This window comes from Rhipicephalus microplus, chromosome 3, assembly GCF_043290135.1.
Source record: "Rhipicephalus microplus isolate Deutch F79 chromosome 3, USDA_Rmic, whole genome shotgun sequence".
Lineage (NCBI taxonomy): Eukaryota > Metazoa > Arthropoda > Arachnida > Ixodida > Ixodidae > Rhipicephalus > Rhipicephalus microplus.
In genome coordinates this window covers 72,124,151-72,140,854 of record NC_134702.1, presented here as the reverse complement: position 1 = coordinate 72,140,854, position 16,704 = coordinate 72,124,151, and the positions used below count along the sequence as shown (strand labels likewise).

The 16,704-nt window shown below is 42.3% G+C and overlaps 2 protein-coding genes across 3 annotated transcripts; both read left to right on the top strand.

Moving 5' to 3' along the window:
* The first annotated feature begins 101 nt into the window (after window positions 1-101).
* On the top strand, window positions 102-1,979 carry LOC119173544 (synaptic plasticity regulator PANTS). Of its 2 annotated transcripts, none has more exons than XM_037424355.2 (4): window positions 102-232; window positions 585-630; window positions 727-845; window positions 1,682-1,979. In XM_037424355.2, the coding sequence occupies exons 1-4, from the start codon at window positions 146-148 to the stop codon at window positions 1,886-1,888; spliced, it is 459 nt and encodes a 152-aa protein (XP_037280252.2). In that variant the 5' UTR covers window positions 102-145; the 3' UTR covers window positions 1,889-1,979. The 2 variants fall into 2 exon arrangements, with proteins under 2 accessions (XP_037280252.2, XP_075745923.1); XM_075889808.1 differs by lacking the exon at window positions 102-232 and adding an exon at window positions 254-442.
* An 83-nt stretch (window positions 1,980-2,062) lies between these two features.
* On the top strand, window positions 2,063-15,694 carry LOC119173536 (uncharacterized). The gene is made up of 6 exons (XM_037424346.2): window positions 2,063-2,913; window positions 4,346-4,502; window positions 7,127-7,229; window positions 8,337-8,442; window positions 13,864-13,920; window positions 15,413-15,694. Exons 1-6 carry the CDS (start codon window positions 2,063-2,065, stop codon window positions 15,675-15,677), a joined length of 1,539 nt encoding a protein of 512 aa, XP_037280243.2. The 3' UTR covers window positions 15,678-15,694.
* The last annotated feature ends 1,010 nt before the right edge of the window (window positions 15,695-16,704 follow it).

Here is a 16,704-nt window from a genome sequence, read left to right as displayed (position 1 = left end):
TTTTCAAAACATAATGCGTGCATTCAAAAATAACAAAATAAGTTGTAATATACTAATTAAGAAGAAAAATGTAATTATTTAGTGAAATTGAGTTTTTTTATTTCTGCGGGACCAACGTAAGCAATTGGCTCTGCGCCGCTGTAACATGGCGACGCTCCCGGCATCTCTGCGTACCGAAACTGCGAATGTAGTACCGAAAAATGTCGAAGGCATCCCCCGTAACGCCTGGATGGTGAGTAGGGCATAACGCTGGACTGCACTTGAAGCCGTGAAAATGCGTTATTTCTGTGCGAGAGCGGTAATCTTTCCACAAGACTCCCGAGTACTGGTGTCTCGCCACGCGACCCCACTGACCGCTTGCGAGGCACATGTTTCACTGCACGCGCAGCGTAACATTCGTCCCATGACACGAAAGATACGTCCAACACCACTGACCATCTGTGTGAGATGGGCGCGCCTATTTGAAGTGCTCTTCTTCTCTTGTAAACTTTGATAGAGCAATCATAAGTGTTTTTTTCAGCGCACCACACCCATTTTATGGCACTGCCATTCATAGAGGTGTCACCATTTCTGTTGCTTCGTAGGTGAGACCATGCGAGTGGTACAGCGAAGAGCTTTCGGACTGCAAAAGTATGTTCATTTTCGTGCGCTCGCTTTCAGGCGTTGTTTTTTTTTTGTTAGTTTGGTACGTGCGTTGAAGGACCGCGCGATTTTCTTTTCCTGAAGGTATTAGGGGGCGCTTCCACCAGTACTTCATCGATGGAACCACGCTAGACTGCAGTCAGTGGCGCAAAGACTTCGACAACTGCCTCATCTGGAGGAAAAACAAGGACGTAGATGCGCTTGTAAGTATGGTAGTAATTTCTTTATGAGTGATCTGATTGCACATTCATTTTATGAGTTAAGCTAGCTATTTATAAAAGTGCGTTAAGTATTGGTGCCCGGTAATGAGCCCCTCAATTCAATTTACCAGTTAGATGTAAATGAAAAATGCCTCGCGAGTGACAAACCAGCATATAAAATATTCATAATTATAGTACATGACAATTCTCGCATCTTAGTCAGAGCATCGGAGTATTTGATGTAACAAGCGTTTGAAAAGTATTACGGGCCCTACTGAACAATACAACGCATCTTAAACACTTGCTGCGAAACAGCAATGTTGCTAAAGGTATCCCAATTGTCTCAGTTGCCTGAAATGAAATTCGAATGGTAAAATATATGAACTGAAGATATTTTCTAGGAATCATTTATAATGCAAACCACAGGAATACTTGCATATGTAATAAAGCATATTGTGATTTTAATTGGCATTAGTCTATTCAAGTTCTTTTTATAAATGGTGCTGCGAGGTCATAAGATTACCACAGAATCAGGTTATGTATCTTAGAACCAAGTAAACAGCTTAATTGATCGACGTGGGATTTAACATCCAAAAACCACCATATGATTGATTATGAAAGACGCAAGTAAACACCTTGGCGAAGTGCAGAGTGTTATTAAAGCTAGTTGGTGTCAGACAGTCATATTGTAGAGCTAGTGAGTAGTTGTGGGGGTGCATCACATGAATGATTCTTCACTCTATGGAAAGCTATGAATAATCTTTACCATTGGTAATGCTTTGAACTATTGCATTCGTGCTTGTGGTGCCATCTCATCTTTCATTCTTCTTTGTGAACAGAATGCCGTGGTGGAGAGCGAGGAGAAGAGGAAGCACGACCGTCTAAAAGCCAGTCGAGACAATGATGTCTGGCAGCTGAGGTCCGAGCCTCCCAAGGACTGGAACGCACCCGTGCCCGAATGGATGGCCAAGAAATTCGAGCAGAGTTACATTGCTGCAACCGCAAAAAAAGAACAAGAAGGGAATAGTTCCTGCTGCATCTCATGACACCCGACACTGCTTACTATTCCACTACATCGTAGGTACAGTACATAGATAGGTTCAATAAACAAAACTAGGCTTTCTCACTTTCCATTTATTTGCTCGATTTCATTTGTCTAGCACCAGAGCAGGTATAGATAGCCATGCTTGTGGCTACTTCTAACATTGCTACTTACGAAAATGGCATTTTGGGTCACAAATCACAAGCCTGGTAGCATTGTCCACTATCCGTTGGTGCTACTGAGTGGTGTGTGCAGAAGTGACTGCTCCACGGCCTCGGTGTTTGTAGCAAACCTCTCCGGCTTATGCCCTGACCACTTCACGCCATGGCCAACTGCATATGGAGCATTCAAAGTAATTGTTCAGCTTGTACGTGGGAGAAATGACCTTGTTTTGAAACATGACAGAGATTGTCAAACTTTCACTTTGTTCTTTGAGCCAGTGCTCCACAATCAGTGCAAATACGTACGGCTTGTTTACGTCACGTGTTCCGATGCACCGCAAAACGGTAACTTCCAAGGGCCTGAGGAAGAAAACTGCTCAATCGAGAGTGCTTGCAATCGTATCGGCTTGGGAATGCAAATTCTACAAATGGCAATGGCTGAAACACTAGCTGCAAGTGGCATCGGTAACAAGTCGTTTTGTCTCGAGTGTACAGAAGAAGGAAAGGCTGTGGTTCACGTCTTTGAAAGTGAGCTTCGTTACGGTGAGGCCCTAGCGATGACGAGCGAGGACATCTGGAACTATGTAGCAACAGAGCTGATGAATTCGAAACTGAGAGACGGGGATCGCTGCAAGTTTGTGGCATTTCTGTCCTGGACGCGCTATCAAGGTGATGGAGTCAGGCCGACGACGCACGGTGAGGTTATGAAACGAGTGTCGGGTCACGTTATGATTGGTGCTGGAGGACTGGCCTTGTGCGGAACGGGTTGCCTCTACACTTGGGCTCAGAACGCCGACGAGCTCTCTGGGAGGTTGTACGACACGAGGCGGGTGGATTACCTACGTTTTATGGACGACAGCAACTACAGGTAAATAATTCTAGTTTTCCCACGTTGCATTCAGTGCGAAAAGTGGTTTGTGCAAATCTCACTCTGCTCTAGGAATGAATACAACGCACAATTAGGCCAGAAAAAGCATATAGGCTATTAGTTGTCGTATTTGTGCTGTAATATGCAGGTCTTTTGTATTGAACTGGTCTGTGCTGCACTTGTGAAAAAGATTTTGTTGCGAGATTTAAAAAATGTTATTCCTTGAAAAGGTGGCTTGCTGCTTTAGCTGAGCGAACAAACATGTCAGCTGACAATGATTAATTAATTGATATGTGTGGTTTAACGTTCCAAAACCACCACATGATTATGAGAGACGCCGTAGTGGAGGGCTCCGGAAATTTCGACCACCTGGGGTTCTTTAACGTGCACCCAAATCTGAGCACACGAGCCTACAACATTTCCGCCGCCATGGGAAATGCAGCAGCCGAGTACCTTAGCCACTAAACCACCGCGGCGGGGTGACAATAATTAGGAATTCGCCACACCGTGCACAAAGTGGCTTAAAGAAGTAAAAAAAAAAAAGAACCTGATTGCCTTTCATCCTCAACATCCTAGCCAGTATGCGGCTATTTATGTGGTGAAGAATCGTACTGCATCTTGGTCTCCTCATATTGGGTCTGACGTGCCCTATTTTCAAAAGTAATGTAGTAATATAAAGAGATATGGAATGCATATACATATACAAGTTGTGTCTCTGTAAAGAAGTCATTGTGGATATTCGTGAAGAAACTTTAACAGAAATGGATTTGTATGGTGTTTCCTCTAGTGACAGGTCACGATAAAATGAATGTTCGTGCAACAGTTGTTTCATCAAAAGGACCTATTTTTATCAGGGTAGAGGCTGTTTTCCCTGGCAGCGTATGCCGAAAGTCTAGCCCAGTTTCAGTTGCCCTGACTGGTGGAGGAGAATGAAAATAGTAAACTTGCACACAAATAATGGTGAAAAAACATAGTTATTCCTTAAAAAAAATTTTTTTTAACTATGAAGGAGGGAACTAGAAATGAAAGGAGCAAGTAGCAAAGGAAGGTTCAGTGTTGTGATAGCAGACAGAGACAGGTGGTGGTGGAAATTTATTTAAAAGGTGGCGATCAAAACTGACAACAGTCACAACTTTGGGGTAGGTAGCTTCTGCCGGTCCGTTGCGCATGATATATGAAAAAGTCAGTAAGTGAGAAGAGCCGGAAGTGTTGAGAGAGCGGCGTGAGTCTTCATTTCTTCCTTCTTCCATGTCTAGCTGGCACAGCATGCATAGTTTAGGATGACTCAGTGACCAGACCAAACGCTTACATCGAAAAGAATTATGCCATAATCATTCTAAAAATATTTTTTTTAGAATGATGAAATGGAAAAATGTTTTTCATAAACTTAGTACTAAAGTGCAGCTTGCTAATCTTCTCTTTTACTGTTCAGGGGCACGCTTTCGGCATGTTACTCCAGCTCTTTGGGCGGTGTGCTACATGAATTAGGCCACACGTTCGGTCTTGGCCACACAGCTGATGGCATTATGGGCCATGGGTTCCATGATATCTCTCGCATCTACACAGTATCGGCTGATGACTCAGAATCGGTAAGCTGCTTCACAATAGTAAGCTTATAATACTAAAGGTGGCGGCACTACATACACAGTGGTGTCCATTTATAACGATTTCGAGGAAAATGAAAAATAGTGTTAAGTGTATGAAATGCTTTTGCAGCAGCTTCAATCTCATAACTGTGCCGTGAATTACTTTAAGCTTCTGTGTGAACACTGGCAGCAATTTTTTTGAGTGAATAAAGGTCAGCTGACAAGTCAGTAAGCAACAGTGCGCATTGTGTGGAAATTGAGGCTGGAGTCTGAGAAAAGGCACCGGAGGCACTGCCGATCTCGCTCTCACTGTTCGTGCTGCAATCGCCCCCATTGCACCACATTGCAGTTAAGATTGGGAATATGGATTTATTCCCGATGGTTCAGACAGTCACGCCGACACGTTGAAGAACTGGACAGGCCCGGTCGCTCACTTCCTGATAAACTTCAGTTTATTTACACACGGACACTTATTTACAAACAAAGGCCGGGGTGGCCACTGAGCCGACCGTACAGTAAGCACTGGGCTGTGTTAAGTCGGCGTTACTTGCCGAGCCCTTCGTATACTCCCCACACGTACGCCAACTTCTCAATGTAGTATCAACCTCGGATCAAAGTCGGTGCCAAGCACGACCTCTGTCCCCGCTTTCCGATTTCGTTCTCGAGCACCAAGCTTCACTCTTCTCCATTTCTCTCTATTAAATACCTCCCGTCTCATTTGAGATCGCCTTGTGGGACGAACCCCTTTTCGATGCTCCACCAATGCAGCAAACAACTCTCCTTTCCTCAGAGACGTGTCTCCGCCTCTGCGTTCCCACACTTTGCTTTCCTCATCCTCCAAGAAATCAGCTAAAAAACTCTACAATTTCGTAAACATACAGCTTAAAAAATACTTTCGTCAGACAACAAGCCTGGCTAGACAGCCGGTCGGCCGTCTGAAATTATTAGACATGATGCTGCAGTCTATCCACATGTATTGTGGCAGCACGCAGCCACATTATATTGTCGGGAGCGGTGTCGCGACAGGGCTAGTTATTTCTCAGTCTGGCTCGCCGTGAAACGCTTCCGCCGTGCGGGTGACTCGCCAGCACAAAGTGCGGTGAACAAAAGCTCACGGTGTTTGGAGCCGAAGAGCTTAGTCCGCGCCTGCGCACCCTCTTTTCATTAACCTCCCTTTTCGGCGGGCGCCATCCTTCGCGTGCCCCAAACTTAACTATTGCCATCTGTCGAAAAAACACATTCTTGACGATTGCCTCGTCAATAATCTCATCACAGAATCGGAGCTGTATATCTCTTCAGAGAGTTTGCCGGAGGGGCAGGGCCAAATCTAGTGGTAGAACTGTTCACCATTTTGTGCTGGGGTGCCCTAAACTCACGTTAGCGGGCAGTCTAGGGCTCCTTTTCTGGCTAGCGTACTTCTGGAATGCCTATCGAGCTCTGGAACATCTCTGGGATGCCCACCACACCGTAAGCTCCCATTGCAATATCTTTGCAAGTGCACAATGTTCTGCACGGCCAACATGCACACGAATAGTGGCTAAGATACAGCTGGTCGATCACTAAGGAAGCACAACTGCTGACAGTAATCCCACTTGTGCAGCACCGTGAGAAACCTCGGCACAAATTGGAGTCAGTGAGGCGTAAACACGGTGTTTCCAAACTAGTCCAGCAGTCTCTAGGCTGGCAGCGACATTAAAAGACCACTGAACTTTCCCAAAGGGGATGTATAGCTCTGCTCAGAATGGGGCAGTACTGTCTTATGTCAAAAGCTTTTCTAACGCTCTGCCTCTGTCATAGCCGGTAGTGTTCTTTTTCCACAGGCTGTTTATGTCAGTTGATTCTACTGCTTTATGCATTATGCTGCATGAAAAATTAATTGTCATCCAGATAGAAAAATTTTGATTGTTAAATTGGGTATGCGGTGAGTAAAGTATCGCTATATGTGTTGTTTTTTTATCTGTTGCCCTAATTCATAAAGTGACTCTGTTAAGTTAACCTATCATTATAACCAATGGGTCGTGATAAGTGGTATCCTTATAAGTGGACTGCACTGCAAAAGGTTCTGACCTAGTGTGGTTATAATCGGTGCAGATTTCATAACTGATGTTACTAAAAGAATAATAAGTGCACCATTTTATTGCATTTGCAATGTCATAAGTTGCAGAATTATCTTAAGTATAAACGAACTTGGCTGCCTATAATCACACATTCTAGTAATGAAACCATTGTGCGAGTTGTAAAATAATGTCTCTGAAAGGAGTAACAGAGTCCCATGAGAAAGTGTGGCTGGATTTATTTATATGCAGAGAACTGCGTGTTGCGCAGTAGAACTTCGTTGACACGTCACTGCTTAATACGGTTTCCTGGCTCCTATGCTCACAGTCACGAAAGTTAAATTGACCTGATTCGTATTGTAGGTTTTTTCGGATCGTAGATTTATTTTCTGTGCTCTTTTCTTTGGAAACGTGTAAATGAGGATCCACTGTGTTAATTGAACCACCACAATGGAAAGCTTTGTGTTGTGCATGTGTGCGCTGCTCATGTTGCCACATTCTCGCCGAGGTGGACCTCAACCTTCTACTTCGTATGTGTTGCAAATAAAACTTGAATTGGTTCAACTGCTGCAGGTTGCAAATCACATTCCTGCTTCAGCTGCACAACCGTCAGAAAGCGTAGACGTCAACAACGGGGATCCACCGCTACCGGGAAAAATTCGTCTGACAACTCTTGGTGAGAGTGCTGTGCTTATCAGAACCACTAGTCTACGATGACTTCATAAATCAGGACAGGCACTGCCTGTAACAAAACTCATCTAACACCCACATTTCAAAATGTTCTTCTTAAGAGACGGTTTTGCTGGAAAGTTCATCATTAGTGTGTTGTTAAGGATAGCACGAAGTCGCAAAGATGACAAAAGGAGGACAGGGCAAGCGCTTGTCTTTCATTCAAAATTTCTAGTAGTCCTTAGGAACGAACCGTATACTAAACATAAAACAGCAGATGTATGCATCAGGTATATAACAAACACCCTATTATTATGGAAAGTCTGGTCATTCTGCAAGGAAACTGAAGCTTGGCTGACATATGTGCGCTCATTCCCGATGTTGTAAGCCTGTCCAATTTCACGTGTGCGCCAGTCATGGTGTATCAGAAGGACTAAATCTTTGAAAGAATGTGCTTGTCCACGATCGTGGAAATGACTAGCGGCTAACCACACGTGCAGAGATGCAGCTCCTTGAAAAAAAAAAAAAAGATGCATTTAATTATCTTTATCATTAGAATGTTTATATCGTAACATCGAATAAAAAGCTTCAGTTTGAAAATCAGCATTCTTTCTGTCATCTTTGTTATCATGCATTAGTATACTATTCTGCAGTTTATCATCGCTGCAGAGCAATGAATTGGAGGAATATTGGAGGAGGGACAACAGTACAACATCTTCCTGCACTGAAGGGGAGAGGGTGCAAGCTATAAGCTATGGTTGCAGCACACCTGCTTTTCGAAAGTAGTCTGGCTTAAGGGAATATTAGACTGCAATCACACGCACACTTGCGAAATGCTGTTTACAGTTCCACTTGATGTGCATTAACCAGACTAACTGACTATAGCACTAACGAGTTCTTCAGGGATATTACGCTAGGCGAAGGAACGTTTCTGGAACCCTGGCAGTGCAGGCAGCGGCACTTTGAACAGTACTTGCTTTGTATTGTGCATGTCTGATGCATATCCCAGTGAAACGGTTCTGTTTCAATTGCTGAAAAGAAGCTCAATGAAAGTAAAAGTGTTTGAGCATTGTTCTTGTGGTTTGTAGTTTTATTCTCATTTTCCTGTGCTTAGAGCCGAAGAAGTCCCGTGATGTCGCAGCACGCGTCCAGAGTTCGAAATCATCCCCTTCGGGAGCCAGATGGACACGTTCTTGCGCCCTGATTTTGAGCTATCACCCGTAAGAAGCTTCTAATCTATTTTGTGTGCTGTGTGAAGTGCGCCCTAACTTGTGGCTAAAAATTTACTTGCTTGGTATGGCGTTGTGCAATTTTTTTTAGTGGCATTCCTTAATTATTTGTAACAGCTCTAATTACTGTACATGATATTTTCATATGATTAACTTGCCCTTACGTGAGCTGTACAAAACATGCGACAACTGCGGTAGGGTACAGGTGGTTAAAAAATTTTGAAGTTAAGCATTTCTTATTAGTCAAGTAACTTTGGATCTGTCAGCATAATTCCAAATTTTGACAGTGTGTTGTAAGTTGCGCTACGAAGCTGCAAATCATGGCGAAAATCACAGCAGCCCCAGGCACAATAATGATGTCGACATGGTAGGGCCTGTGAAACCATAGCAGTCATTGGTTTGGATGTTGTTGAAACTGTAACTTTTTATTTTCTAAACTTCTTTTGCGTTAATCAAGATTTTGTTACATTATATTTCACTATTTGTTAATTTCCACCATTCGCCCACTTTTTTCTTCACACATTGCTGACGGATACGTAAAGCACAGTTTTCCCCTGCTTGTGGGCTCAAGTGAGGCTTCTAATGCTAATGCTTTACCATGTCAACAACTACAAAAAGTTCGAAAGAGCCTCACAAACTGTGCATTTCCCTTAGAACTCATGGTCGGCTGGGGGGGGGGGGGAGTTCAATTATGTTGTCTTTTTGAATGCTGAATAGGTTTGGCTTTCAACAGCATGGTCATCATCCCTTTGGCAGCATTGGTACCAGTCTGTAGATTACTTATTTCTTGCAGTGTTTTCCATGATTTTTAATGTGGATTGTAATAGAAGATCGGTAGTATTGGTTGTGATGTGTATATAAGGCTTCTGTAAATATTCGAATGAATATTACAGTACTCGAGTTCACTTCAATTCGAATTGAAGTTACTGAAAATTTCGATGTATTCAAAATAATCAAATTGGTGGATATAAAAGGTGGTTTCACTGCTTTGCAGGAGTGCTATGCCATGAGAACACTTTTCCAGAAAACACTCACACTCACACTGCCGCAAAGCCTCACTTCAAGGTTCAATGACGATATTACCCTCGCATCAATTAGTACTTTTTTTTATTGTGAAGCATTTCATAGCGAACTTTGGTGACTTTGAGTGTATCTATCTATTTATCTAGCCGCCTACAACTTTTAGCTCTCCTGGCCGTTTTGATAATGGTATCGATACCAAAATTGGTATGGAATAATATGACGAGCATAAATGACTAGTCATAACATGAAAATCATGACATGTATGTCATGAATGTCATCATTTACATTTCATGGTCTTGTTGCTCTTGCGGTGGTTTCGTTCACATGACATATTTCAAAACTGGTATGGTGTAACATGGGTGCATGGCATACATAAGTGACAGACCCTAACGTAGAAATCATGATATGCATGTCATGTGACTTCACACCACGCTCATGGTGCGCTGGCAGTTGTTTCGCTGGCTTCACATATACCAAATTTGGTGTTACGGGACTTGAATGGGTGATAAAGGTATATGATGGTGCAAACATGATGATAATGAGATGCGTGTGAGTGATTGATATGCAGGGTTTAGAGTCCCAAAATCACTATATGATTATGAGAGACGCCGAAGTGGAGGGATCCGAAAATTTCGACCAGCTAGGGTTTCTCAACGAGCACCCACATCTGGGCCCACTGGCCTACAGCAGTTTTGCCTCCTTTGAAAATGCAGCCGTCGCAACCAGGATTTGATTCCGCGACCTGCGGGTCAGCAGCCGAATACCATAGCCACGGGACTACCTCGGCGGGGCAGATGCGTGTCATGTAAGAGCACGTATGCATGTCACGGCCGTTTCGCTAGCTTAACATATACCAAATTTGGTATTACGTGACGCGAATGAACATCTAAGAGAAAGGACACGTCCAAACATGATAATCATGACATGCGTGTCATGTAAGGACATAACAACACATCATGCTCATGATGCGCTCACGGCCGTTTCGCTAGCTTTACATATATTAAATTTAGTATTACGTGACGCGAATGGACGATGTCCAAACATGATAATCATGGCATCCGTGTTATGTAAAACATGACTACATGCTACGCTCATAACGCGCTCACGACCGTTTTGCTAGCTTCAAATATACCAAGTTAGGTATCACGTGACGTGAATAGATGATGCAGGTAAATGACACGTCCAAACATGATAATCATGACATGCGGTCATACAAAATATGACTGCATGCTACGCTCATGGCACGCTTGCGGCCGTTTTGCTAGCATCACATATACCAAATTTGGTATTATGTGACGTGAAGAGAGCGCGAACTCAAATGCAAGGCGGAAACATGATAATGATATGGAAGTCGTGTACGGCACAATTTGCGTGCGCCTCGTAACATTGGGCTGATCTTAAAGTGACATATCAACCTTCTTGATTCGTGCTTTGCATATCATCGATTTCCACTGTACGTGGAATCTGCCAATTTTTTACTTTAAAGCCTTGTTATGTCAGCTTATGTGCTCTAAGTATACTAAATCTTAAAATGTAATATAGGCTATTATTTGCATTCTACTTAATGTGAAATCCTGCTACTATGATATTGAATCTTGTTTTCACTTCCTTTTAACCAAAAAGAATAACATTTGTGCATGCCTTGTTTCAATTTTTAGAAAAGTATTCTGCAGGTTAGTTGTGTCTTGAGAAATATGACGAAAATTATAAAAAAAAAACAAAATGTTAAATTGACGAAAAACCAAAACAACAAAACGTCGGAATGCCGAAACGTCAAAATTTCAGCATCACGATTGCTTTAGTGCAAAATATAGAGTCCTGCCAAGATAAAAGTTCCACTAGCCTTGTACGATGTGTACACGCTTTCGAACTCGTTTGGAAGAGCGCTTTGCATATGGTTGAAGCTTCCAAAAAAGAAACTATGCAAAGTGTTTGCTAGCTTAGTTTGCTTCCTTTTCAAGGAAGTGATGATCCAAAAGGGCATGGATTGCGTGGATCACTGTATTCGAGAGCACTATGGCAGGGTTTTATAGGAAGGTCCGTAATCACTCTTGCGTTGCATTCTCTTCGCTTTTGACACCTCAGGTATTGTCTAGGACCTGCTTTGTTGTCAAAAACATAAACATAGCGGTCTCTGCAGATACGGTCAGCATTTGTCATATGAGAGCACACCACTCTGTGTCTTCGACTGTCAATTTCTCTCCGAATGGACAAAATTTCTTGTGGTTTTCGACGCTATGCTTATCCAGCATTTCGATTTTCTGGCATTTAGTTTTTTAGGCATTTCGATTTTTCGACATTTCAGTTTTTCACCGTTCCTACACCCGGCCTACTCATTTTTGGCGTTAAGATAGGGACCCAATATGCAAAATCGACTATTCAAATTCGATTTGAAATTATTTGAACCAAATCACCATTCGCTATGCACTTAAAATTTACTATGTGCACAAGCCTAGTGTACATGTAGTAATGATATTTACAGCTATTTTTGCTGCCGATTTGCATTGTGATTTTTGTACTTGTAAGCAGATACGCTTCCCCCCTGATGTTCATCGTGTTTCACAAGCACTATGGTCTTATGACGGTGCACTTGAAAAGTGCGTTAGACCGTGACCTCCCAAGACGTATCGACTCACTCATACATAGCCTACAACTCGGCACTGCTTACACAAAGCACTTCCTACTTCGTATTCAGCTTGAAACATCCTCAGCATGGTCATGCGGCCATGACGACGAGGATATCTGTCACCTCTTGCTCGACTGTCTGAAACCCGACACACATTGAAGGAGACTAAAACAGGAACTCCATAAGTTAGATCCCGAGTGGCCATTTGCAGTGAATAAAATACTAGGTCCATGGCCATGCAAAACAAATGGCAAAGTAATGAAGGTGCTGCGACACTTCTTCGAAGAAACGAAGACTTGTGATGGCTGCGGCGGCTGCGATTTCGATGGAGGCGGAAATGTTGTAGGCCCGTGTTCTCAGATTCGAGTGTACGTTAAAGAACCCCAAGAGGTCGAAATTTCCGAAGCCCTCCACTTGGCGTCTCTCATAATCATATGGTGGTTTTGGGACGTTAAACCCCACAAATCAATCAATCAACGAAGATTTGTGATGACTACTTAGCGGACAAAAGTTAAAAGTGAGCGTGGCGTCTACGTGTTTGTTCTGCCCATAGTAGAACTTTTGCTCTCACCCATGTAGAACTGTATATATGTATGTATGCTATTGTTTTTCTTATTTTCTTTATTTCTACCATTTAAGTGGAAAGGGGTAGCCGTCGCCAAGTATTGGTGTCAAAAACGCTTTTGTTTATTTTCTATTTCAATAAAAAAAAGTGCGTTCTGTTTGAACAGATGGTTTCATTTGCGAATGACTACACTAGCAGGAGCATGAGGCAGCACTTTAAGCAGGTTGACAGTCATAGGTTCTTCCTATGTGATTAAAAATAAAAACAGAAAGTTCACTGAGATAATAGTTGCAATATTAGAAATTATCATAAATGCAATGATATCAAATGAAAATACGTAAACATTTTATTATAATTTTTTTTACATTTATGGCATGCTATCCAGTTCTGTGTTAGAGCCAGTAAACAGGCTCCGATATTTTTTTTTTCTTTTACGTCTCCCAAACATGGTTGCCAATTCATATGGATACCATTGTGACTCACGCCATGCAGATGCTCCGTTTTGAAAAACGATTCCCACGTTTTTCTCCAGCGCCTGCCCAGTCCTCCTCGTCTTCGAAGTAACGTTAAGTTGCGCATGGGCAAGTTTATGTAGAGCTGCCTTTGTCAGTTGATCCTCCGCTCTACAAAATGGCGCAGTGGCCCTGCGGTGATGTGGTTTCGACTGCGAGCTTACGATGCATCTTTGTCACATAGGGTGACAGTAGTGCCACTATGACATTAGCAGTACGTGGAGTAAGCCTGCTCGGTGGTTGGTTGCGTGCTGATGCCGTAATCGCTGATGTCATGCTACGTTGCCAAAGTAGGTGTAGTCACCACAGCAGGCCTACCCCTCTTTGCTCCTGAGAAGGGCGAAAAGGCTAAGTGAGAAACTGAAATTATACGTGAGGCAGGTTGTTTAATACTCTGCGACTTTCTGATTACAGTACTTATTTATAAAATTTGCACAACAGCTTGTCCACACTGTGCAAGTGCACAGTTATCGCTTCATCGCACTTTTCGGACAGTCGAGTCAATTTCTTGTCCTTTGAGAAGTGCATGCATTTCTGCCTGGGGAAAGTAAACATTTTTGACCAGCATAGAGACGCATCTGTAAAATCAAGTGTGTTGAATCAAATCTAAAGATATTATATTCATGAAAGCTCACGACGAAGTAGTGTGTAGGAGACAGAGAACTTTATTCTTATGAATCTTTCAGATGGTTGAACATCAGCAGGATGTCAAATGTTTCTGGCTCAATCAAGTTTCATAATGAGTGAGTACACTTTTTATTGACTCCAAAAAGTCTTTCATTCTGACTCAGTCTGTTGAAGAATTCTGTTTTTTCAAACAGTAGGGTCACAAGCAACAGTATTTGGACAATTTTACTCTGATTCGTGAACTCAGCCTCAGATCAGAAATGAGACTTGAACATACGAAAGGCTTGGCTTGTCTGTTTTTGCATCTGAGGGTGTGTCTCTTTTAGGATGCATCTAAACAGTGTTCCTGTGTATGTGTGACCAAACTCTCATCTTAATTAACAGTATTATTCTCAGTAATTTCATTCGTGCAGCCTGCATACAAAAATCGTCACAATGGCTTCAGAGAATGTGCTTTTCGAAAATATTTTCTATGTCTTGTGAAAACTCTTTTAGTGCCCGTTTGAAACCATTAAGTGTTAAGAGCAGTCACTTGGATGGCCGTCATTTTAGTTTAAAGGTATTTTACATGTTACACAGAAAAAGCAGTTATGTAGACAAACAGATAATTTTCTTTATCTTCAACAAAGGAGGGTAAAAAGGGACAGAGGTTATTCCCCTCTTCCTTCCGGCTTTCCCAAATTAAACTGCCTGACCAGTTTTAAATATATTTTATTTGCTCATTCATTGCAGAGTGTCTTGTGCAGTGGACATCTCCCGGCTAGCATCATGCTAGAGATAACCACTACATGAGCTGTTTTCTTGTTTCCTCATTGCCATTTTTGTATTCAGACTAGTGCTAAAGTAGTCCTCAGAATAATGAAGTTCATGCTACAGTTGAGCGCAACTTACAAAGTTCCAACAGGCTTTATCTAAATGAGCCAAGCATGACAGCAGATCACCTCATGGACTAAAGAAATACAGTTGAATGACTATTGTATTAAACCTGAAGGGGATCGCAAGTGACATATAGATAAACTTAAACAAGAAACATTTCCTATATTGAAAGTATATTCAAGGGGGTGTTGTTGTATGCGTGTTCAATATACTTCGATTTGACTGTAGTCCTGCTCGTGCACTCTGAAGCTGGAGTCACCGGCTGTCGAGCTCATGACGTCAGGCTCACACATTGGTGTAGGTTTTTGAGGAGGGAATGGTGCAGATTTCTAAGGTCGTGTCTGACTGCAGTTCCTTCCACAAACTTGCAGAAAGTGCAAGTTGCTTACCCAGAGGTGGGATATTACCTTCCCAGTTGTTGTGGGAAGTGCAGTTATCAGACATTTAAAAGTTGCCAAAAAACACAGCAAAAGACTCAAAGGATAAATCGGCCCACGGGAGTATATGTGCATATTAGCTACCTCCGAACACTTAACCGGAACTCGCATTTTTGTATGGTGAGAGAGAATCCAATACATGTCGGCAAAGGGTTAATGAAGTGTAGCATGCTCCGGCAGAACACTTTGAGCATTACAGCTGGTGGCCATTGATCAGTTTTGAAATTGGTCGGTAGTGCCATAGGTCCTCATGGCATGCGGCATAGGCTCACCCATCTTATTCTTTTGTAATCAGGCAGCGGTTGACTTCGCCACATGGGATTCACCTAGTCGAATTCCGCCGCCCCGAAGATGCAATGGTCATCGAATACTGGGAGTTCCCTGAAGCCGTCGAGGAAGTATGCATCGAGGCCAGCAAGTTGAATTTTCTGCAGTCGCAAGCGTCTGTGCCTTCCTTGGAGCAAGAGAAAGAGTGCAGTGATATCGATTCGCTTTATGTATTTTCAATTGATACAGCTGGAAACATGCTAGGAATTAATGTTAATCTGCCACGTAAATAAACGAAATCAACACTGTCGACCGCTTGCTCTGATTTTTTGTTTCTCTAGTTTGGGAATCTCGGCATATTTGAAGTATTTGACAGGTGCTACCATATTTGCTCAGGGAATAAGGTTCACCATTTAGGGCTCATAAGTTTTTACCTGAGAAGTCTAATGTTAATTTCATTGTATTAGGTTCATTTTTAGAAAATAAATTGAAAGTGGGTTTTTTAAATTTTGCACCGAACGTACGGCACCGGAATTTTATTGTGACGTCATGAATCTTGATGCTTCTTTGTCTTATTTGCTAATGCTTCATAAATAGAATTTTTCAGTGCTTGCTTAAGGAGGTCTATAAAGCTTTCTTATAATACAAATTTAGACATTGATATGTAGGTTCTAGCAGACAACCATCGAAGTCTGTGACGTTACGAGTTGAGGACGAAACCTCGCAGCGGCATCGCCACTGTAATTTCCATTTCACCCGCTTTCTGTCTTGCCAGGTGTTTTCTGGTAAGAAGAGTGATGCTTTAGCACATTGTGAGGTGCATGAAAGGCTAGTTTAATATGAAAAAGTTGCACTCAAGCACTGCCATGTAAGGGCTGAAGCAATGTTTATGAACAGTATCCTGAAAGTTTTCATTTCACCGAAGACACAGCAGTGGAAAGGAGGGAGACGTGAGATGACATTTCTTAGTTGCTTTACAAAGCATGATCTTGAGCAATCGGCCTGCAGTCAAGCCTGCATATATCAAACTCATAAGTAAGGGAATGAGTTCAATATATATTGCATAATTTGGTGTTTCTACAATTAAATATAAAGCTTTTCAAGAATTAGACATATTTTTGTTGCTTCAAGGCACCGCTTTAATATTAGGAAGGTGGTTTCATGAAGATATGCGATCTTATTTATTCATTATTGCAATAGCAATTATATGGACACTATTTGCTGGATTTTGTCACCGGCGTCGACGTGGGTTTCGCTGTCATCACCGCACATGTATACGTATGTATATACATGAAAACCCAAGAAAGAAAAATAATCTAG

Excerpts from the sequence above, each read along its gene's own strand:
- LOC119173544 (XM_075889808.1), top strand. The coding sequence starts at position 275 with ATGCGTTATTTCTGTGCGAGAGCGGTAATCTTTCCACAAGACTCCCGA. Across the intron at positions 443-584 it reads CAACACCACTGACCATCTGT|GTGAGACCATGCGAGTGGTA; the intron begins GTGAGATGGGCG and ends GTTGCTTCGTAG. Across the intron at positions 631-726 it reads AGAGCTTTCGGACTGCAAAA|GTATTAGGGGGCGCTTCCAC; the intron begins GTATGTTCATTT and ends CTTTTCCTGAAG.
- LOC119173536 (XM_037424346.2), top strand. The coding sequence starts at position 2,063 with ATGGCATTTTGGGTCACAAATCACAAGCCTGGTAGCATTGTCCACTAT. Across the intron at positions 2,914-4,345 it reads ATGGACGACAGCAACTACAG|GGGCACGCTTTCGGCATGTT; the intron begins GTAAATAATTCT and ends TTTACTGTTCAG. Across the intron at positions 8,443-13,863 it reads CTGATTTTGAGCTATCACCC|ATGGTTGAACATCAGCAGGA; the intron begins GTAAGAAGCTTC and ends TGAATCTTTCAG.